Here is a 23,626-nt window from a genome sequence, read left to right as displayed (position 1 = left end):
ATACTGTGGTGTTTGCCTTTATGGTTTACATGTGTTTCGGTGCGGAGAAGAATTCTGTATTCACACAAAAAGGGACAGATTTCATTGTTTCACAATATTTGGTCCAATTTGTTCACATTACAATAATAATGAAAAGAATGAGCAATAAATGTATTTCATGCATTCATTAATCAAGCTTTATTAAACTGCAGATAAAACATGCTTCAGGATATTTTGTTGTCTTATCAGAGCAGTCAAGGGGCACTCCATTAAAATCATTAAAATGAAAACAAATTGTGGTGGTGGTGAGCTGCACTATGTCAGTAATCATGCCATGATTCATTGTTCATCTAGCCAATTTTGCTGAAGACTAAGAGTAGTCGCTCAGGTCCTGATGCCTTCTCCTAGTGTCTTGCACTGCAAGAGGCCTGGAATACAGTTCCCTTTTTCTCACTTTTGATTTGAAACTTTTTTTTCTGTGTCAACGTCATCTGCACCCAATGTTGGGGAGCTGCACTCCGACTGAACAAAATGAGATGTGCTGAGTGGAGGGAACACTGTCCTCAGTAGAACTCTGTTATTTATACTGCTACTTGTCCTCCAGGGTGATGAGCAAGTTAAAGAACTAGGAATTACACAGGATGGGTTTTACAGTATTTTTTTATTTCATCCATTGAAGGAGAAGATTGGTAAATCAAAGTTATTGAATGCTATATAGTCAGGGAAGGGTGGCAGTTATGTTGAATACTGTAGATTATTTTATAGTATGCCTTTGCAGTGACTGGGTAGTCTGAAAATTGAATCTTCTTAAGATCAAATGGAACACAGTGCCATAGACAGTTGTAAACAACATTAAATCACACACACACACACACACACACATACAGCAAAGCAGGATTTGAACATTCACACAAACAGAAATGTTTGCCCACTAAATTAGAATTTGAGAGAATTTGTGTTCTCCCCTAAATTGTGTTTGATTTTCATTAATAGGCCTTTAGACATCTGAAAGTGCTTTTATTTTGATCAGGCAAGAGTGGCATGAATATACTGTATTAAGATGCAAACATACTGAAAGCTCTCTTACAATATTTCCCACTTATATAATAATTTATTTGTATCTCAGACACTGAAATGTCTTTGGAACAAGCCTGAAATGGAACAAGCCTGAAATGGCAAAAGTAAGATCTTGTGAGAGCTTTGTTCTAAAAAGAGAGAAATTATTTTAAAATAAAACACTCTTACATGTGTGAACAGTGTCTTAGCCTTTGCTTCTTCTAACCTACTTTGAATTAAGCTTACTTGTTGGTAGGCTAGTCAGCATGAAGAAAATTGTTATATGCTCTGCATTGCAGTGAGTGAGTGGTATACTGTAGGGTTGATGTGGATATAGGACAAGTGAGTTTGGGCTTGTTTTTTTGGCTCTGGCTTGGGCTTGTTGGGGCTTGCTGTACTCTCATCAGTATCACTTTCTCAGAGCATCAGTGTAGTCTTTTGTCGACAAGTTGCGAGACCCATCTAAAAAGCTTTCTAGAAAGCAGCGGGTGTCTGTCTGGCAAGGTTGCTCTAGACTGCAACCTGTAATCGGACTTATTGGATGCTCTGAGAATAGAAATATAAGTGAACTTGTCTCTAAGTAAATTGTAGACCTGCAGTTTACACAGCTTCCTGCTGTGATACAGTCATCTCAAAAAGTAATCCTGTTGATTTTTTTTCTCAGTGACAATGTGTTCTGCTGCACTTCCAAAGCTAGGAGAAACTAAAAGCTTAACTGTGACAAAGTCTACTCCCACTCTTCCAGATGTAATAATATTAATTAGCTTATGTAAAATTTAGCAGGCACCTCCATATGGTGTTTTTTCAAGCACATTATTCATTCCTTTAGCCAGACTAGCCATCATTGTAATTCTAAGCAGCAACTTGTTTTAGCCTGACTACAAGAATATTGGTCTGGGCCGCTGCCCTTTTGCTTAACATCTTGCGTTTAAGTAGCATGGCTCAATTACAGGGAAATTGCAAGGAAATTGTTTTTTTCTCAATTTGCATCCCCCACCCCCATCATCGGGCTAGAATACCCTTGAGACTTGTGTACATTGCACAATACCCCTATTGCAGCCTTGCACATTTTTTCTTTTAGGGTATTTTTTTCACAGCAGTTTGTCTTTGTTTGTTTGTCTGTTCAACAAGTCAACAAATCCTTGAGCAGTCTCTTGGCTCCATTCACCATGGCTCACATTTGTCAGAGTGGCTAAGGGCACTTGATGAATACCTGATTCGCGCCAATGAATTTCTCACAGGAAGTGGAGAAAACAAAAATCACTCTCTGACGCCATCCATAGCCACTCAAAACAAGATTAGTTTCCAAGCTGATATTTGTGTTGTATTGTGAGAAGTGACCATAATGGTGGAATGCATTCCATTATGTCTGTTAAGGAGTCACATAGTACTGAAGTTGAGGAGGACAACAGCCCCTCATACCCATCCCTTATGCAATTCAAGTCCTTGGGATGTGCCCCCATCTTAGCTATGGTGCTGTTCAGTTTAAGTCAGGGAGAGGTTTTCTCAACTTGTTTTTTTCTGAACCAAGGTTATGATATTTTTTTTTTACATGACTTTAATTGTGCTTTTCCAGTTAATATGATGTGGATCTCACAAACAATTTTGGTAACACTTTATTATAACTACACACAATTCATCATTTATTATTACCTTTGTTACATATTAGTTAATGATGATGATAATAAAGCATTTGTTCACACAGTTATAAGTGGTTTGTTTATAGTTAATAAGCCTATATCTAAAATATGTTTATACATTATTGTTAATACTTAATAAATGATGCAATAATATGTTTTTGATGAAGTAATATTTCCATTATTTAACAGTTGTTACATACACATCCACTAATGATTAGTTAGGATGAGGATACATATTTTATAAACCACTTCCTAATACTATAATTCATGATTAACTCAGGAGTCACAAGTGGTTAGTTAATGATATTTTGTGAGCTCATCTAAAGTGAGGACGTCTTATGCCTTGCAACACATTTACAAATGAGTTATAAAGTTTACATTTGCATTTATTTATTTAGCAGACACTTTCACCCAAAGCGACTTACACATGTCAATGAAATTAAAGGGCAAGGACACATTGGTGGACACCGGGGCTTGAACCCCCAACTTTATTGGATACTGCTTGCTAACCTGGCTCCTTATCCACTACACTACCTCTGCCCAGTGGTATTACAACAGTCAATTAAAAAATATAATGTAGATATGTGTGTTTACTATCAACAAACCATTTGTAATCGTGTGTAAACGTTGTGTGGAATAATGCTTTACAAACGAAGAATACATGATTTAATAATAGTTTACAGAATAAATGCTTAACAGTGTGTAGTAGAAGAAAACAGAAACTCTTGCATAGTTGTAGGTGTTTCTATCTGGGCCAAGGTAGTGTAGTGGATAAGGAACTGGACTAGCATGGAGTAGCCTGAAAAGTTGGGGGTTCGATACCCGGCTTTCACTGTTGTGTCAATGGCCTTCAATTTAATTGACATGTGTACGTAGCTTGTCTGGTAAATTAATGAATGAACTCATTTGAAAATGTGTTGCAAGGCATAGAAAGTCCTCACTTTAGATAAGCTCACAAAATATCATTAACTAACCACTTGTAACTCCTGAGTTAATCATGAATTATAGTATTAGGAAGTGGTTTATAAAATATGCATCCTCACCCTAATCCTTAGTGCATGTGTATGTAACAACTGTTAAATAATGGAAGTATTTAATTATTAAGAAATATTTATTAAGTATAAATCATGTAATTACAAACCAATTTTTTTGGATAGGCTTATTCACAATGAACAAACCATTTATAATTGTGTGAACAAATGCTTTACTGATGATAAATTATGTCTGAACAAGAAATTACTAATGATGAACAAACCATTAACTAATAAGTAACAAAGGCTTAAAAAATGATGAATTGTATGTAGTTATTATAAAGCGTTACCACAGTTTTGACTACGTACTGTATGTGAGCCAGCGGTGTGTCAATAGTGAACTAATAATTACAGAGACCCAAATAGTATTGGGTTTAAATATTACGCCTTGATGTGACTTATTCAATGATTCTACTACATTTATTCACCCTTTAGGGTTATTTCATCTGTGGAAAAACCAAAGCAGTCCTAATTGTAAATGCATGCACTGCAACATTAACAGCAATAAATAAATATTTCTGGGGAGTTCACTTTTTGAAGGAGTGCAGATGTGTTCTTTCATCAATCTAGTTAAAATCCTTCTGGTGTTTCACAAACAGTACAGCAAGATTCCAAAGCAGCAAACTACCCACGGTTGGGTTAAAGCTCTGCCCTGCATGAATGCTTGACTGCTGAGGCAAGAGGTGCGCAGGTGGCCGGCCAGTGCATTTATGATCTGTCCACAAATGAAACAGGGGTCTCCCATCTCGGCAGCCTGCATTGACAAGCCCATCCAGCCTATTTCACTGAACCCATTTGGCTCTTGTAGGTGTCATTGCCACAGATATAGGCAAGCAGAAATGAGGTTTGGCGTTCTTGTGTGTTTGGTGTCGAGCATACAAATGAATGGGGTTCCCTGAGATGTGAATATGTGATATAAAAATGGATAGAAATGTAAAATGAAGAAGGCCAACTTCTCATGAATATATTCATAGGAGGTGGGGTCATAAAGCGGCTGTCAACATGATGCAATATTACTATAAAATGCTTACTCCTAATATTTAATGCATCTCTCTAATCAATGGGCTGGCAGTGTACAGTACACAGAGGGGATGGTGTTGAGAATGTTTTGCATCGTTTGAGCTACGTTACAAAGGAATTTAATGTTGGACGAAGCTAACTTTTGTTTTCTTTAAAAAGCTTTTTGGCTATGGCTACTACATAGAGTACATGTAGTATAGCTTTTGCCTTCAGTAAATTATGCCCTCAGGGTCAAAATGTATCCAATTGATATAATATAAAAAAATCAGATTTACAATTATGTAAAACATCAGATGACTGACTGCATCTTAGGGAACCTCCACCACGCACACACACACACACACACACACACACACACACACACACACACACACACACACACACATTGTGTATTTTATTTATCTCTCTGTTACAACCCCCTACAGACAAGCAAACTCTTACACACTCACACACACACACACACACACACACACACACACACACACACATGTGAGTAAAGTGAATGCTAATCCATATGTATGCCTTCTCTTCTTCACCCAGTTGCTCGCAGGGAGACGTGGTGACACACTCGGCATGGCTGAACAGATCGAGTATAATGTACGCCGGGGAGGACAAGTGGTCCGTGGACCCACGGGTCAGTCTGGTCACTCTTAACCAGGACGAGTTCACAATAAAGATCGAGAATGTGGACATGACAGACGAAGGCCAGTACATATGTGCCGTGCAGACGCGCAGCAGGGCTACAACAACATCAGTTCACGTCATTGTGCAAGGTAAGGAGTAGTTCTTCTTCCTTTCTCCCTCTCCTGTGTGTGTGTGTGTGTGTGTGTGTGTGTGTGTGTGTGTGTGTGTGTGTGTGTGTGTGTGTGTGTGAGAGAGAGAGAGATAGACAGAGAGAGAGATCTCATGGGCAATAAAAGGCATTTATAAAGGCATTTGTAAAGGGAAATCAATATGGGTGTAAGGAGACAAGTTTATGCTACAGCTGTGAATGGAGTAATCTCACACTGAAGAATCCTCTTAACCATATTATCAACTCGACTAGTCCCACTGTGTTCAACATATCATCAGCCTGCTTTGTCCACCGTGTTACTGGGAATCTATACTTCATGAAATAACTACTTTATAAAATAAAATATTTCATGTTCAGTGAAGTATGCATGTTCTCCCTGGAAACGTGCCATGTGTGTTTAACCAATCAGAGTCATATTCAACAAGTACATTCCGCTATGTAAGATTAGGAAATAAAATTCAACTATGAACTAAAAAACGTTAAAAGTACAGCAGCTTGAATTAATTCACACATGGCGACTGATTACTTCATCACGACTACCATTGCATTATCTTGCTATGTTGTTGATCTGTTTGTGTTGGTATTTCATACAGCGTTTTCACATGCTGTGATCCATAAAGCGTTGGCCTGATAAGAGTTTGCCTATCTATCGGCCCCGTTAATCTTGGTGAACCTAGTTATTGCGTTGCATTGTCATATGTCTAAATGAAGTGGATAATTAAGCAATTAATGCTGATCAACTGCATTACACCTCTGAGATGCAGTGTTTCCTAATCACCAGATCCCCTATTAAGCTGATTGATGGCGATGTCACTGCTGAGCACTGATGCATTGAGGCATAACATCTCCAACCGTAGATATATTGTACATCGAATAGAAGTTCATGAAAGCCCCAGTTCTCTTTTTTTACAGACACAGAGACAGGCACACACAAACACACAAACACACAGACACACACACACACACACACAGGCGGACACACACGGGCGGACACACACACACACACACGCACACATACACACACACACGCACACATACACACACACACACACACAGGCACACACACAAAAAAAAATCCATTTTTAATTATAAGGACAGCCGTTTGTTAGTGTTATTGAGGGCTTTCATTTTCTCGGTAGCTTTTGGTCGCTGACCTCAGCAGCCCACACTGGGTCGTGGAGTGTACGGAGCGGAGCGGCGCACAACTCTTCAGAACTGAGCTGAGCCAAGCCGTGCCAAGCTGGCCCACTTTTAATTACCCATAGTCATATTCACGAAGAGCTTGGGGTCAATTCTGGTCAGTTTATTGAAACGCCAGGATTCAGGATCCCATTGCTCTTGTTAGCTCTCATAGTTGGACTTGGGTGAGGTTAATCTGATGGTGCTGCTTGCATAGGAGCGTATCATGAGGGTTGCCGGAGGGTTGCCGTTTCGAACCCCGACCAGTAGGAACGGCTGAAGTGCCCTTGAGCAAGGCACCTAAGAAGACGAGAAGGCTGAGGTGTGTGTTGGGGAAATGACCTAGCTTCAAACCTGGTCCCCGTGGAAACTGAGCCTCTTCGTGATTACATGGAGGTTTGCTAGTGTAGTTTATTGTTGTCAATACGCTGATAAATTGCTGCTGAAAGGAGCTCAAGGGAAGTGCTGATATTTAGTGTAATTTCACTGAAAATGACTAATATTGACATGCATCATGTGCTGTAAATTATCCAGGCGCTTAGTATTTTTGGTGTGGCACTCTCTGTGTAGGCTTGCTTATACCCCATAGTGGTTATGTTGTAGGCCTACTGTATACTTATGCTCACAGCTAGCCAGATTCCATTTGTCTTTGTTTGTTTGTCTGTTTGTTTGTTTTTCCCCATGTGTGTACAGGCTCAACATTAGAATAGATTTTGCTGATACATGTTAGAGGCATTCATTAAAGAGCAGCCTATTAACATTGTCACATGTAGATAAGTGTAGCAGATTCCCAGATGATGCAATAATATTAGGTTCCAAAATGCAGCCTCTGCCTAGTTTCACACAGCGTCTGGTGTAAACCACGCACATTTCGGGTTTCTGGTTTCCTTTTGTTCAGGGCTCGAATTATCTTTTTGTCTTTAAGGGGGTCTCTCTATCTCATAAAAAGTTGGCACACCCCGTGCATAGCCTAACAAGGCGATGAAATAGCCTAGGCGTACAATATATGCGCACGGTAGGCCTAGGCTTTACCTTGACACACGCACACAACAGACATAGATTTTTCATAGAAATGAATTGCTTTTAATTAATTTCAACATATTATTGATTGTAATAGTCCATATTTCATTTCGATTTCACAATACAAAGAAATAGACTAAACAATTTAGTCTGTGCCATTCTCAATTTCACAACGTGACTCATTTGAACCAGACCACCGTCTCAGATAGGCTATCTCAGTGTCAAACACAATAATGCATGTAGTATAACTTATACACAGGGAAAAAGCACTAACTGGCAGAAATTATAAGCCATTGCAGCCAAACTATGTTCTAGTATTGTTGAACCGTGGAAAATAAATAGACGAACAATTTTGGAGTTTGCACTGAGATGTCAGGTAGCCATTGAATATTCCGACATCAGAGATTGCTAACGGGTGTTTCAAAATATCTGGGAACTTTCTGGAGCTCTGAATGGCAGAGGATAGCTACAGATCATCAGACAACACAATCATTGTAGGCTGCATTATGGGCCATAATTTATGGCTTTGTCAATCAACATAGAAGAGGTGAAGCGCAAGTTCAACAGCAAATAGGACTTTTCAGCACAAATCAAACCATATAGGCTAGCCCAATGAATGCCTATGTAAATAGACAAAACACTCGCATCAAAGCAGGGTGACTTCTTCAGATTTGCGAGTGCTGTCAAAACGATCGGATACGGTTTGCTCATATAGTCTAGTGGTGTGGTGGTGAAGTGTCATGCTGCGTTCAAGAGCGTAGGGTAGGTCTATGTCCCGTAGTAGCCTATATTTTAATTTAATGTCTTTAATGGTAACAGATCACACAGAGATGGATAATGAGCAGTTGTTTAAGATTAAATTGCAATGCCAGACACCTTCAGATATGAGAGACCCCCTCAGATTTTTGACTTTGTTGCTTTCATGGGAGCCAGTCCTCACTCTATGGGAGCTCGGCTGCCTCTGGCTCCCACGTAATTCGAGCACTGCTTTTGTTGGCTGAATAGATAGAGATACAGATTTTGATGTTAAAGAGAGACTGAGATATTGAGAGATATGCCCTTTCACATCAATATTCAACACCATGCTAAGACGTTGCCCAGTTAGTCAAAAAAGGACTAAACAGGTTATGATCCTACCTGATCAACAACGTTACATAGTGCAATATTAATCTCTCCAGGCATGCACTAATGTAAGACACTCCATTTTCCATATTATGAGTCAGTGAAGCGCCTGAATGAATTTGAAGCCATTATTTTAAGGTAAAAGACTTATTGTGCATTGTGTTGCCTCAAATCAGAGCCAGGGGAACAGAGAGGAGAATGTGATGTTTTTTCTACATAATAGTTTCAGGAAGATGGAGTCAAATTATCAAATGTGTTAAACCAATGGCTAACAAAAAGGGAAAAAAAGTATCTGATGAAACACAGTGAAATGCCATATAAAATTGTTGATATGGCACCGAAAGACTTATTTTAGGTGGTAGTTTTACTTGAGAGATTACCTATCTGCTGTCAAGAGGATTCACCAACACATTAAGGGTGTGTTCTACTATTGATTTCTCTATGTACAACTATTGCACAGACAGCATCAATTGGCTCTACATGCATTTTTTATAAACCTGAAACTCACTTTTACTCCCCTCGGCAGTTTGTTTGCCTTAATATTTGGATAGGACGTAGGTGAGTGTTCTTGGTTAGCTAGCACCCCCATAGTCTGCCTACTGAATGGAGAAAGTGTGACATACTGTATGTGCTTTGTGGAAAGATTCAAGGATTTCTGATAAAGTATGTGCCGGGACGAAAACACTCTGAAAAAGAAAGAACCTCGGATTTGACATAACTGACCAAAATGAAACATTCTTACATGAAGAATGCACTGATATGAATTCCTCCTCCTTTGTGCAATCAATTCTCTAATGGAAGACACTATACAGCTTTAACCAGCCAGGACAGCACTTGCTACATGCACTAGTGGGCTGTTTGCTGCTGGTGGAGAAGTGCACCCTAAGGACAGTTCTTCAGTGGAAAGCAATCAAAAAGGCCTTCTTTCCTTCAGAAAGTTAAAATCGAGTCATATTCAGCAGACACTAAAAAACAACACAAAGGCAACAGTGGATTCCGGAATGGAACCTGGGCTGGACGATTGTCGGGCGTTGATGTTGCCACTGCTCCTGACCACGCCCACTTCTTACAAAGACTGACTCACAAATGTGCCAAAGGAAAATGCCAAGATGTTGAACTCACCATTTCTCATTAGAGGATGTCAATTCATTCTCTGCCTCATATAGGATGACACCCTGTGCAAGCAGAATGTCATTTTTATATATGAAAGGCTGCATTGATTTAGGCTTATCTATCTCTGGGTTTTCTCATTCACTCCTACACCCTATTGGCTGACCAGTCTTCTAGAATGTGAATGTAGCCAGAGCGAGTGTTGTCATAGTCAACAGCCACAAATGTGTCTGATCAAAAAAGGACCAAGTTGTGTAGTAATTTATGAGACTTCCTTGGGGTCCTGGATGCTATCAGCTGTGGTCTAGTTCTGTACAGTGTGGCGCCTCCTCTGACCATAATGTCATTAATCTGCACAGTAAGGGAGGCTTCTCCATTAGTCTCCTAAGTTGAGTGCGAGGCCCAGCACAGGGTGACAAATGGGCTTGCAATTTACTTGGGATAGAGACAATAATGAACAATTTGCTGCAGAACTTCATCTGCAGTTAGGTGGCATGTGGCTAATATATTGTAATGCCACTTATATCCAGCCACTGACTTGAAGATTCAGTAACACTGGTAGCCAGTGTCTCCTATGAGATTTAGTGTATCTGTTGACCTAGCGTTCCTTAAATTGCTCATCGTAAAAGCACCCATGACACCCAAAAAACATTTGCTGCTGTCTTATTTCAGTTGTGCCTGACACTTTGATTTTGGCAGCTCTCTCAGGATTTGCACTTCATCCCTTCAGCTTTTGTCATGGTGCGTCAAATGTGTGATGAGATTTCTCCGACTGATAAACAAGTGTGCTGTTGTGGCAGCACTCAAAATATGCCACATATGTCTATGCATATGCATGCTGTACGGAGTGAGCTATTTTTCTGTTCAGTTCAGTCTACTGTTTAGGCAAATGAAGAAAATACCAGGGCAATAACTGAAAGATAAGTTCAGGGTAACACTTTATTTTAATGTGTCGCTGTTACAGTGTACCTACCTAATTAGGTACAGTGGTACAACCTGTGTAACAACATGTACTATCAGGTACTATCATTGTACTTGCATTATGTATTTGTGGGTACCTACATATAGTTGTTACATTGTAATACTGAGTGCTTTTACAAAACCTTGCCAATTTGCCTAAATTTTCATCAGAGGCAAAGAGCTGACCTGAGACCTGCTGGATGGGGTAAATCTGGTTATGATAGATTTGATATACAAAGCATTCTTAGCTCCAGTCTAGGCCTCATTGTCTTCAGTGTACATGTAACAGCTGTGCTGCTACAACCTTGTTACTCTTTGATACAATGGAATAAACCTATTAAGTGTACCAGTTAATTACTTACATGTACATATGACATGTATGTTATGTCTTCGATGTCTTGGAACAGGTCTACTAATTCACTACATAGTACATATATCAACTGTGTTGGTACACACTTATTGCTCTTTGATACAGTGGCATAAACCCATTAAAATGAAGTGTTCCAGTTAAGTACTTACAATTACATATTACATGTATGTTGTGTCATTGGTGTCTTGGAACATGTCTGCCATTACCCGACATACTATAGTACATGTATCAACTGTGTTGGTACACATTTATTACTCTTTTGGTACAGTGGAATAAACCCATTAAAATAAAGTGTACCAGTTAAGTACTTACATCTACATATATACATCCTGTCAATGATGTTATGCATCCTGTAATTGATGTGTTGAAACGTGTCTGCTGTTACACCACACAGTACATGTGAATTAGTAGACCTGTTCCAAGACAAGACCTGTTCCGGTTTTTTTTACTGTATCAAAGAGTAACAAGGTTGTAGCAGCACAGCTGTTACATGTACACTGAAGACAATGAGGCCTTGACTGGAGCTAAGCATGCTTTGTATATCAAATCGATCATGACCCGATTTACCCCATCCAGCAGGTCTCAGGTCAGCTCTTTGCCTCTGATGAAAATGTAGGCAAATTGGCAAAGTTTTGTAAAAGCACTCAGTATTACAATGTAACAACTATATGTAGGTACCCACAAATACATAATGCAAGTACAATGATAGTACCTGATAGTACATGTTGTTACACAGGTTGTACCACTGTACCTAAGTACACTGTAACAGCGACACATTAAAATAAAGTGTTACCAAGTTCAGTTATGGCACCACTGTACCTTTTTCATTCCCTGTGGCATAAAGGACAGTTTATACTTTAACAGCAGACATACTTGAAAAATAGCTGCTTTTACATTGGACATAAATACATAACCGTTTGGGAGGCATAACACAAAAGCTCATTGACTTTTATGCTAGTCGAATAAGAGAAAGTTTGGGTACATGAATCATGTGCCGCTCAAAGGTGGCAGAGAGAAATTACCTCGGAAATACTTCTTTTTGACATCTCTGAACACTCCTCCACTGTATAGAACTGTCACACTTGCCTTTTTTGCCTCTTTCTGAGGTTTCAATTAAATGTACTTCCAGTTAAATGACTCCGATCGCTTGCATTTAGCAAATAGAAAAAAGAAAGATGGGATCTGTTGCCGTGGCAACACTGGTCTGAATAGCAGCCTGATTGAGACAGCTCTGATGGTTAAGGTTAGGCACTATACAATGCTTGGACATAATGTTCTTGCAAAATACCACAGCGGCATGCTGTTTGACAAAAGCTATTGAGAACAGACTAAATTATTTCATTATAAAAGAGTAAGTAACAGTCCACAGTGGGTGGGAGTGAACCATGATTTAACCATACTGTAGATCAAAATATTTCAAAGATATTTCAGACTTCATGACGACATCCTTTGAATGCCACTTTAACTACCGGTATTTACAGTACGTTGTATAGGCCTAAGTATATACAACACATATGGATAGCTTCTTTCTTTCATCCTTGTGTTTATTTTGTGAGGAAATAAAAAATTGATGATAGGTTACATTAAAGATCAAAATATCTTGTTTGTTTGGTGTAGTGCAGCCCCTTTTTGTTGCAAGTTCTTTAAAGCCCAGTAGGAGTTCTCTGGATTTTGATCACAGACTTGTTCTGATATCTGGTATTGTACTCCTCAGGTATTCCAAGAAAATTTACATGAAATGGTGTGTGGTCAGTAATTTCAAAACCATGGTGGATAATGGCATGAAATGGTGTGTGGTCAGTAATTTCAAAACCATAGTGGATAATGGCATGAAATTGTGTGTGGTCAGTAATTTTAAAACCATGGTGGATAATGGCAGCTAAGGTCAATGCTGAACAATAAAGAGTGCATCTGGACCAACTGTGACTGTTGATAATACACCCTTGTGCAAATTAATTGAAACAAGTTGTTAAAAATACAATACTGGCTGATGCAGTTCTAATCGCCTCTGGCTGCCTACATTTCATCAGACCGCTTTAAATCACTTTAAAGTAGTAGGGCACTTGGAGAGGCTAGATCTCGTAGACCAAATGCCGTATTGTGCTATGTTTGTGAAAGTGAAACTAAATTTGATGATCCGGTCTGTGATTTGGAGCCAGTCCAAAACTGACCAGGACATTCCTGGGGCATTCTACTATGAAAATTAGGGCCAGTAGTTCTTGCATAAGCCTGTATAGAGAAACAAACACTGAATCTGAATCTGCCTCGATAATTATTCTACTTTGTCTTTTATTACTTTTTTTACTACTTTTGCCTGTGTTTTTGCTTACTAATTATTCTTTATTTTTAAATGATTTTACCTTGTGTTTTATGTTTTCTTTTTATTATGATCTTTACCTTTTAACTATTCTTTGACTATATTGCCCTTCTATGCTTTTATTTGTTATTATCGTTTGGTTTTGTTTATGTAAAGCACATTGAATGACCTCTGTGTATGAAATGTGCTATATAAATAAACTTGACTTGACTTGACTTGAAAACATAACCTCATTGGAAGAGGTGATAAATTGATTCAATAATGGCATAATTTGGGGAAATTGCATTATGGTGGACCAGGGTGTATACAGGTACTATTGACTGGATGGAACTTTTAGTCCAACTACATTTCTGTTATTTTAGAACATCTGACATAAACACAGAATGCAGACACAGATGATATCTCATTCTGTCAGTGTACACTTAAGCAATATGGCACGAGTGAGACTGATATTAACAGATATTGCCATGGCTGTGATTCGGCCATTGGCACAAGGACGTACATGTAGGCCGAATGCTGCTGGTAATTATAGCGATGGCGAAATCTGTCACCAGTGCCACAGTCACGCATGCCATATTACTTTTTTGCAACAGTTCTTCTACGGACTACTATAGTTTAAAGACATCAAATTGTGTTTTCTATCTTTTATTTATATTTTTGTTTGTTCATCCTCCACCCCAAAAAATAGTTCCAATCTTTAGTCTTGGTGTCTTCTGTTGCCAAGCAACGCAACGAATCATTCGACAGCCAAGTACAGTGATCGGCTATATGTGCTTGTGCACACAATAATCTGAATAGCCTACTTGCTTGTCTATGCATCACATGCTAAATTAAACTTTCACCATACTCCATTCACTCCATTTTCTCACTCAACTGTCAAAACGCTGAAATTGCTGCTTTGAATGAATGTAACGTTGACAACGGACAATTCAATGCAAAATACGCCATGATTAGTTGCGGTGAAGAGCCTGAGTGGGGGAAGTCCTGACATATCGGCACTCATGGAATGCCTCTCGTCCAATCAGAAATGAATACATAGTTCAACGAGACCTAACTGTTGTATACAGTATGTGCTCAAAATCAACAGGGTGTGAGATGTAACTTACTTTCATCTGACAGTTTGGGTGAAGCATATGCTCAAAACATGAGATGTCCTGTATTGATTGTGTGTGTCTGTGTGTGGAGGGGTTGTGTATTAAATCATTTCAAAAGATGGGCAAATGTACAAAGAGAGTTGAAAATGGACCATCCAGCTTGAAACCAGCTATGTGGCCAATGTTTACCATTTACAGAGCCATATTTCTCCTGTTCACATACAGAATGGGCATCTAGAGAATCCTAGAATATAATTGGCTGAATTTGACAAAAGTGTGTTGGGTTTCTCTACAGTCAGTCTGTACAACTCAGAAGAGAGAGAGAGAGAGAGAGAGAGAGAGAGAGAGAGAGAGAGAGAGAGAGAAAGAGAGAGATGGGAAGGACTGCTTGTCATGAGTTCATGGTTTAAAATGGGAAGGCGTACCTACATTACACATGTTAATCAGCATCAAACATCAAAGATATTTTTTTTACGTCTTTGTTGCCGAGGGAACTCCGATTTTCAACAGCTGTGTGTTGCCAGGGGATGGAAATATCATTTGGAATTTAACAGATGTAGAATCATTAGGTATTGTTAGATTTGTTTTCCTTTTTTCATCTGTTTCCTCCATTTTCAAGCTTGGTTGAACACTCAAAAACTGCCAAGTATCTTTATGCATCCATTCTTGTGTTAATTTGTCGTCTCAAGCGGATTTGGTAACTGTGGGTGTGAACACCGCAATGATCATGCTTGCGGAGGCGTAATATGTTTATGCCAGCTCTAATTCATTCAAATCAAAACACCCTGACACCAGCTGAAAAGCCGTGAGTTTAGTTTTTTTTACCACATTTTTGTTCCTGAGCATTGAGGTCAAGGAGAGAGACAACTTATACTAATCCCCACAAAGCTTTCCTAAGCTACTGCTGTCATCTACATTTATGAGGGAAGACAGGGAAGAATTGCCGAAGGTTATGAGGCTGCATGAAACATTGTTTAGTCTGTCTCACTGCAGTTGCTCCCCTGACTCACTCACTGTAGGGATCAGGAGCGCGTGAGAAAAGCCTTGTTTCTGGGATTTTCTTCCATGTTGAAATGTTGCTCAGTTCATATTTGGGCTAAACATGGCAGAGAAGGAAGGAAAACACTGGATGTGTCAATTACTGGGGAATTGATGCTGTATGATAAAGCCCAGGACTTTATGACATACACTTCATGACTGGACCAGCACTTGCTGTACATCACCTTGCACCATTATAATTCATAATCTGAAGGTCATGAATAATTGGCATGGTGTAGCTGTGGTAGAGTTGGCCCCGGTTTGATAACCCACAGTTGCATAATCAGTGACACTTTGAATAAAAAGTGTCTGCAAAACAATAGATATTAACTGTATGAGGTGACTTGTGTGAAAGATAAAGTGTTGGTCTGGTGAGAAGGCCTTAGTGTCAGTGCCTGAGATATGTTGGAACCTACTGTACCACATGTTGTAGCCTACCTCAGGGTAAAATTATTCACTGTTCAGATAATTAGGCCATCCTTAAAAATATTTTCGTTTGCCGTAACCCGACCGACCCTGTCAATTTAGAACCGACCCAAATATTATTTTTTTTCCCCTTTTAGTCCGACCGACTTGCCGGTTGTAAACTTGCGTTAATACCGACCGATTGTTTTTTTTTTACTCTAAACAACCAATACAAATGCAATAAAATAATAGTTCTTTTAGTAGGCCCAAGTATTGTGAATATAAATTACCTACATGCAAACGTGGCTCACTTAAAAAAAAAAACCTGTGGCGTCATCTCTACACCATTGGTTTTACGCATGTCACTTCGTTTCATTCACACAAACTGATAACGCTGTTACGAAGTTCTGGAAGAACTGTGGCCAGATCTTTTCTCATCCCTTCTCCCCTAGTCTAGCGGTGACCGTGTCGGAGTATTGAAATTGGTTGTGGTCTATTCAGCATTTCTCAAAATATGGGTCCACAACATGGAGACTGCTGGTCCGCGGAGTCGTGGAGGAAATTAGGCCCGGTGCTTCATCTGATAATTTGCTGCGCAGTTGATCAAGAAACCGCGGATCGACGAAAAAAAAAAAACGTTTCTGCTATCGATGTCATTAAACATGGAGCCCTACAATTAAGTGGTGGTATGAGCATTCATTCAATGAAACTAATCGATAACGTTGGTATCAAAGCTCCGCTTCAACCTGTTGGAAGGCTATTTATTTATTTATTTAACGAAACTTAATAGAACGACGTTGTTTTTTGGAACTTCCTTAGAAACAGAGCAGAGACTGTATAATACACTGTATAGCATTGAGTATTGTATAGTCAAATTTCAATATAACGTGGCCAAGAGCTATTGTAGCCTTCTTTCTGGATACATGTAGATGAGTAGATGACCCAAAAGTCTGCCATGACCGGGCCTCAGGTCAAAGAAGTTTGAGAAAGGCTGGTCTATATAACCTGCATCAGAATGAGGTTTGCAATGGTGCGCCTGAAGGCACGGGTTGAAGACCCAGTCAGTTACGTCACGATATGCACATTTGTGTAAATTCATTCCTAGGTAATCACCATGACCAAAATTGAACTTTTTTTTTTACTTTGAATCTTGAAAAAAAAAAAAAAAATATTTACCTACCTACCGACCCATTTTTATTTTTTTTTGGCTGTTACTGCAAACAAAAATATTTTTAAGGATGGCCTTATGTCCCTCGCTAAGACATTTGTGAAGGTATCCAGTTCATAATAAGCAATGTATACGTGGTCTGTACGCTTATAATACATGAGCTGTTTTGGCCCTGAGCCTTGAAAGCCGTGTTTGTTCCTTTTTGATCACTAGTAAGCAAGGTGAGATAGGCTAACATTAACTGTTGTTACATTACAAAGCACATTTATTGTGGGTTAATGGTGCTAATTAGCATCCCTGTCAGCCAATCACAATGTGTTGCCGGGAGGTAATTGTGGGGGGAACCAAACTGTAATTGCTACTCTCACAAAAGCATAGCTGTATGACATCAGTGCCATATGTCGTTTGTACATGCCAATCTCTTAAAGATATTCAGAGCTAAAACATGCCCTTGACTTGTTTCTACAACATCCGTGAAGGCAAGCTTTATGATTACAGGAGTTCTGTAACACATTCGCTACGTCCTTGCCTTTACAGAGGAAAGACTGAAATCAGACCCAAGGGACTCAACGGAGGTCATAATAAAGTTCAACGTGAGGCATTAAGCAGTAAAGATGACATTAATGATACGAGAGAGGACCCTGGGAGAGGTTTCTTTTCAGTCACAGGGTCAGACGCAATGCCTCCTGCCCTGTTAGGGTGGCGGAGGCAGGAAAGCATGTCAGCCACAGTGAAGGTGTCCTTGAAGCAGCTGTTGCTTTAGAAAGCGATTGTTCAGTTACACAGGAGCTTCAGGGCATAGAAGAAGTCCAGAAAAAGTTCACTTTTTACAAAAGTTTTCACTTCCTGGATTGTTGGTGTGGCAGACAACGATAATAAGGATGCGGGATCATTTTCCTCCACACAGAAAGAATAGCTGGAGTCGAAGATCATTAGAAAGGAGCAGCTCCCGCCAACAAGGCAGACGACATCTGGCCCTGCAAGTGAACCCCTCATCAGAATAATGGCTTCAAACAAAAGGGGTTGCTGAGGATTCGGGCGGAGACTGGATGCTAATTACTGCTATGGTAAAGTGCCTTGGGAGAATATATCATCCATGAGGCCTTTCCTTCTCTTGGCATATATATGTGTCAAAACAACTCCTTCCCATACTAGACTGTACATGCTAGACTCTGGTTGTGACAGAAGTGTCCTTCTTGTACAAGCCAGGGTTTGTTTTTTCTCTGCATACAAGGCTGCCTTTTGAAGTAGCCTCGTTGAGTGCCATTACACAGCGTGCAATGGAGAGCTTCCTCTCTGCTGTCAAACCAGTGCAGCAGAACTCTGTATAACTTGATGATACTTCAGCGACTTCAGTGCTGTTATCCTCCTCTGCTCAGATCCGGGGTTTGTCATGGAGAGAGGGGGAGAGCGAGGGACAGAGGGATTGAGGGGACTGTGTGTCTTTAAGCCCACCCACTGAGAGCCCTCTTAGAGGGCATTTGAGGAGATGATCTGGCGTATGTCTCGTAAGATCAGATTCTCGAAAACTGAGACCTATGCGCCTCATCACGGTAACGTTTCCCTGGCAATTGTTTGAGAGAGACTGAGGCGAAACCGCCAGGCTTGGCTCGGACAGATTAGTGTCTTGTCTTTTCCTTTAGGTGAAACTGCAGTGCGAGTTGTGTGTGCGCTGTAAGAAACACAAGCATGCCAACTTGATCCCATACTCCCATAACAGCACTTTCCAGGACCAAGGAAAAAGTGGCCCCATGCTTCTAGAAATGAACACAGTGCAGTGATGAAACCAGCCACAAGCACAATGTGTATGAGGAACGTAAGAGTAAGATAAGAGTGAGATAACTGAAATACATGGTTGCAATGCATGCAATTAAGCAAAATAAATCTGTTTGACTTTCAGGTACATATGATTTTGATCATGTGGTAGTACATGTGATTGTATGCCGTATGCCTGTGCCATTGTAAGTATGACTCAGCTAGCATCATATGATGTAAGCAAACTAATTTTCTTTTTAGTATTCCACATTCAAAACTGTGTTTAGATGAAACCTGAACAGCTGTATGCAATTTAGATGAAATGAACAGCAGACTCGGGGTGCTTCATATTTAAATGCCATCCGCATGACATGTCAAACTCAGAGAGCCACAGATCCTGATGAACTCTTACGAAGCTCTAGTGAGATGAGCCGCACCACTAAGCCACACTACTGTGCTTAATGGCTTTCGTGTGGGAAGCAGGGTTTGAAAAGCTAGAACTCTGAAGAGCTTTTGGGATAGATGTTAAACTGCTGGGGAAATTAACTACTGTGAATGTTGGGTTGATAAGGCAAGTGTAGCATTGAAGGACCTACTGTGTATTTCAAGCTGAAAGAGAAATTTACTTGGGCACTTTATAGGCTATGTTTTTTGCGCCTGTCCCTCTAATTACAATATTTTAACTCAATTGAATTTGAATAATGTTTAAATTGCCTCAAGAGAATGAGTCCAAGCCAGCACTTATGGGTCATTGTAGATATCCTTTCTGGCACATAGTTCTCTTTTTTCTTTTTAAAATATTGATCGTTTGACCATGTTCAACATATTTCTGAGAACACACAGTCTTTAAGGCATGTATCCCATTTTGTTCACTTGCTGGAGTTCTTAATTCCAGCCAATTCCCAGCCATGCAGCAAAGCTCATACATGCGGCCTACCAGGCCTTGGTGTGTTTTGGAATTTGCATCCTAATCAGTGTCTCAGAGAGGTCACCATTTGCATGTCAAATCATCTGACATTTGGAGTCGATGAAAACAATCATTCTGCAGCTGTGAATCAAACATTAGAGCTTGTGAATCTATGATAAGCCATTTTGTCTCGTTAAGGAAGAGGGGGAGGGAGCTTGCCATTGTTCAATGGTAGCGTGTATAAGAGACGACATTCCGTGAAAGTTGTCGTTTTGTAAACACATCGACTGTAATTGAATGTGTTTTCACTCTTCACTGCCTAACTGACACCTCGGGCAGAAATTAAGTTACACCGGTGAATATGTTGATCCTTTGCATTATCACGTCAGTTGCTTGAAACTGAAACAGAACAAACATTTAATTTTGTGTATCAAACTTAATAAGTAAACATCAGTGATCACAAAATGAACAGTTATTCCATCGAGTTTTGCCACAGTAGTAAATTATTGAGGCTAGAAAAACACAATGAAAAGGGTATTATTTCATTTTTAGATTAATTATTTTAAGCCAGTGTTGATCTGTTGATATGCAAGTGGATACATGCTGGGAAGGCAGGGAAGCTATGGTGAAGCTGGCAGGGCTTCTACATGATTGCCCTGCACACTGATTTAGCCTAGTTTGGCCTAGTTTAACCTAGTTTAAAATGCATGAAATGAAACTTAAAATGAGTTTACAATGCTGTAACTGCTGGACCAGGCATAATACTTACTTACAAAATATGCTCCCCAGTAACATATTATATTAGATTTGTTTTCTTTATCCCAGCAAACAACATATGAAATATTCAAATTATTTTATTTTAGTGTGACAACTGGACTAGATACTTGTTAAATGCCAGCATGTCCACTAGGCTAATGGAACTTTACTTCAGGTTATGAAATCTTTACTTCAGGCAGCAAAACTATACCCATGTACAGGCTACATATTAGCTAAAAAATAAATGGGATGTTTGTTGTAAAGTAGCACCTTCTTTCTTTTACAGTCTCTCACACACAGACACGGACACACACACACACACGCACACACACACACACACACACACACACACACACACACACACAAACTTTAAAGCATTATTTGGAAAAGTACACTCTTACACTCAGACTAGGATCATGAGAAGCCACTAGGCTATGTTTAATGAGTGAAGAATTTCACCTCCAGTGGCCAAATTCTCCCTAAACCCTAATAGCCAAGATATTTTGGCATAATGTAAGACCAATACTAAATGTATTTGTTTACTGCATTTTCTGGCTTATCTGTATTGTAATACACTGCGGACAGGACGGCTCCTGGTCTGGAACAAGATTCCTGGATGATTATGCGGCAGTGAGTGCATGGAGGTGGAGCGTCCTCAGTGGGGTAGATCCGCTTTAAGGAGGCGGCTGCTTCTGTTCCACTGATTGACACTGTAAGAGATATAAGTGCAGAGGATTAGATGTGCCACACACGCACCCACAGACACACACACGCACACACAGACGCACACACACACACACTTCCCCGAAGGATCTAGAAGGTGGATCTGTGAAGGGTGGAGGCAGGGTGGGGGTGGGGTAGCTGAGCTGACTGTGTGGCCGTGTGAGGACGTTCATACAGTATAAATGCTGTTACGAGTCTGTGAATATGAATGTGAAATGTTTGGTACAAGCATGTTCATTTATGGTCATGGTGTTGAAATGTTGTTGTATGGAGGTAAACGGCCCCCTTTAAGCCCCGGATCACAGAGGTGTGCTAATTCACTTGACCCAGTGACACCTGCTTCACCAAGCATCTCTTTTTGCATTCTCAATCAATGTCTGCTCTGCCTCTCAAACATACCTCTCCAAAGGGCTTTGAATAACCCTCTGGTGGAGACATTGCAGAGATAAATTAGACTTGCATATTAAAAAAGTAATGCAATTCACAAGACGTTTGCAGTGAGATGTTTGCACAAAGTGTGTTGCATAATAGCAAGCCCCACCCAGACATTAGGATATTGTGATAATAGTCAGTAAACGGTCAGTAGCTGTAAAGGAAATATTTAATAACCTCTGAGCTAAGCTAATGTTTAATGTGTGTCAAGTACCTGTCAGCCATCCCCCAAATCATAACTTTACTCCAGACCCAAACTTTTCTAGGTTGGGACCCTAATTCATCTGCTAATAAAATATTTACTCAGTGCTAAATCTAAAGTCTTTTTTTTTTTATATAAATTCTACAATTTATCATCAATATTATTCACCTTACAGTGAAAATCAAACGCAGTAATAAAAAGGGGGAAGGAGGGTTCTTGCCATGTTTTGATAGCATATCATGAGCCTCTGGTTGAAGTTGAAAATTCATCAAATTTCCAAGAAAGTTGAGAGGTTTTATATTTTTTTGAAAGTGTGGAATACCCTGAGGGAAGTCTATCTTCTTCAGAGTGAAGTCTCTCTTTTTAATGTGTGTGTTTTTTACCTCAGTGCCAAGACACTCAACTTTTTTTTTTATTCTTATGAGAATTTGACTCATGTGCACTTTGTACATTTCTTTTGAAAATAGTGTAGGTATCCCTGTTCAAATGTGGTTGGTGATAGACAGAAAAAAACTGACTTTACAGACTGTATGTCGATTATATGATTTGTATTTTTCTGATTTGATATGAAGATTGCTGTCTAGACTCTTTTCTGAAGATTATTTTCAGGCTAACACGCACACAAATAGACTGGATTACAGACTGACAGATGGAAGATTGTAGCTTGAAGTTGTGTTTTGTTAGTTGATGTGGCTTTGCTGAAGCTGTGTTAATTGAACATCCATGAATGTGAAAACTGTCATTTGCCTTCTGTCTTTGGTTTCCTACCCTGCTAATTTAGTCTGACAGGGCTTTGACTGAGCTATCTTTTATCTGACAGAGGTTTGTGGAAATTATTGGTGAAATCCATGGTGTGGCCACTAAATGTTTTGAAATGGCTAATCAACAGTAGTCCTGTTTATATATCAGCTGGCCTCTGTAGTGTGGGTATTATACGCTGCCACTGATTCCACCATCATCAGCAACATTGTTTGAACTACGTTGTTTGAACACCGGAAGTAGCAAATTGCGACACAGGTACGGTGCTTTCTAGAAACAGGTGTAACAACATAGTTGCTTGATCGCAAGTTGCGTCGTACCATGGTGGTTCAGCAACATCTGTTGTTAACTTTTCTAGAAACGCACCCCATAATGGTTGCCAAGCAACGTCAGGATGAAGCTACTTTTACTTTTGCATTAAGTTATGGTAGTGCAGGAACGAAATGCTGTCAAGGTGTATGTTTGTGCTGGATTGAACGCGATTCAGCCAATCATAATCAAGGACTGGAACTATCCATTTTAGAATTAGAAATATATAATGCAAAATAAACAATTGCAAAAATACCTGGTCCAGCCAATTGGTTCTAATAGTCTCACAATTAGTGAAATGGAGATCACCTGAGTGCAAAGAATGTGTATAGTATAGTAATATAAAGACATCTGCGTCTGGAAGGTCCACTCACTGGTCAATCAGTATTCCTGGCTATAATTCTACCATGAGGACAAGAGAACACTCGAATCCACTCAAAGAAAAGGTTATTGAAAAGCATAAGTGAGGGGATGGATACTC

At 39.7% G+C, this 23,626-nt stretch overlaps 1 protein-coding gene across 6 annotated transcripts in view; it reads left to right on the top strand.

The window, feature by feature from the left end:
* ntm (neurotrimin) overlaps window positions 1-23,626 on the top strand; it is a 223,231-nt gene that overhangs the window by 172,097 nt on the left and 27,508 nt on the right. For all 6 annotated transcript variants that reach the window (XM_048237413.1, XM_048237411.1, XM_048237408.1 and 3 more), the window contains one exon: window positions 5,267-5,499. In XM_048237413.1, the coding sequence (XP_048093370.1) occupies window positions 5,267-5,499 (233 nt within the window). The remainder of the gene's footprint in view (window positions 1-5,266; window positions 5,500-23,626) is intronic.

This window comes from Alosa alosa, chromosome 2, assembly GCF_017589495.1.
Source record: "Alosa alosa isolate M-15738 ecotype Scorff River chromosome 2, AALO_Geno_1.1, whole genome shotgun sequence".
Classification (NCBI taxonomy): Eukaryota; Metazoa; Chordata; class Actinopteri; order Clupeiformes; family Clupeidae; genus Alosa; species Alosa alosa.
The sequence above is the reverse complement of the archived record's forward strand: the minus strand, read 5'-3'. Positions and strand labels throughout refer to the sequence as shown.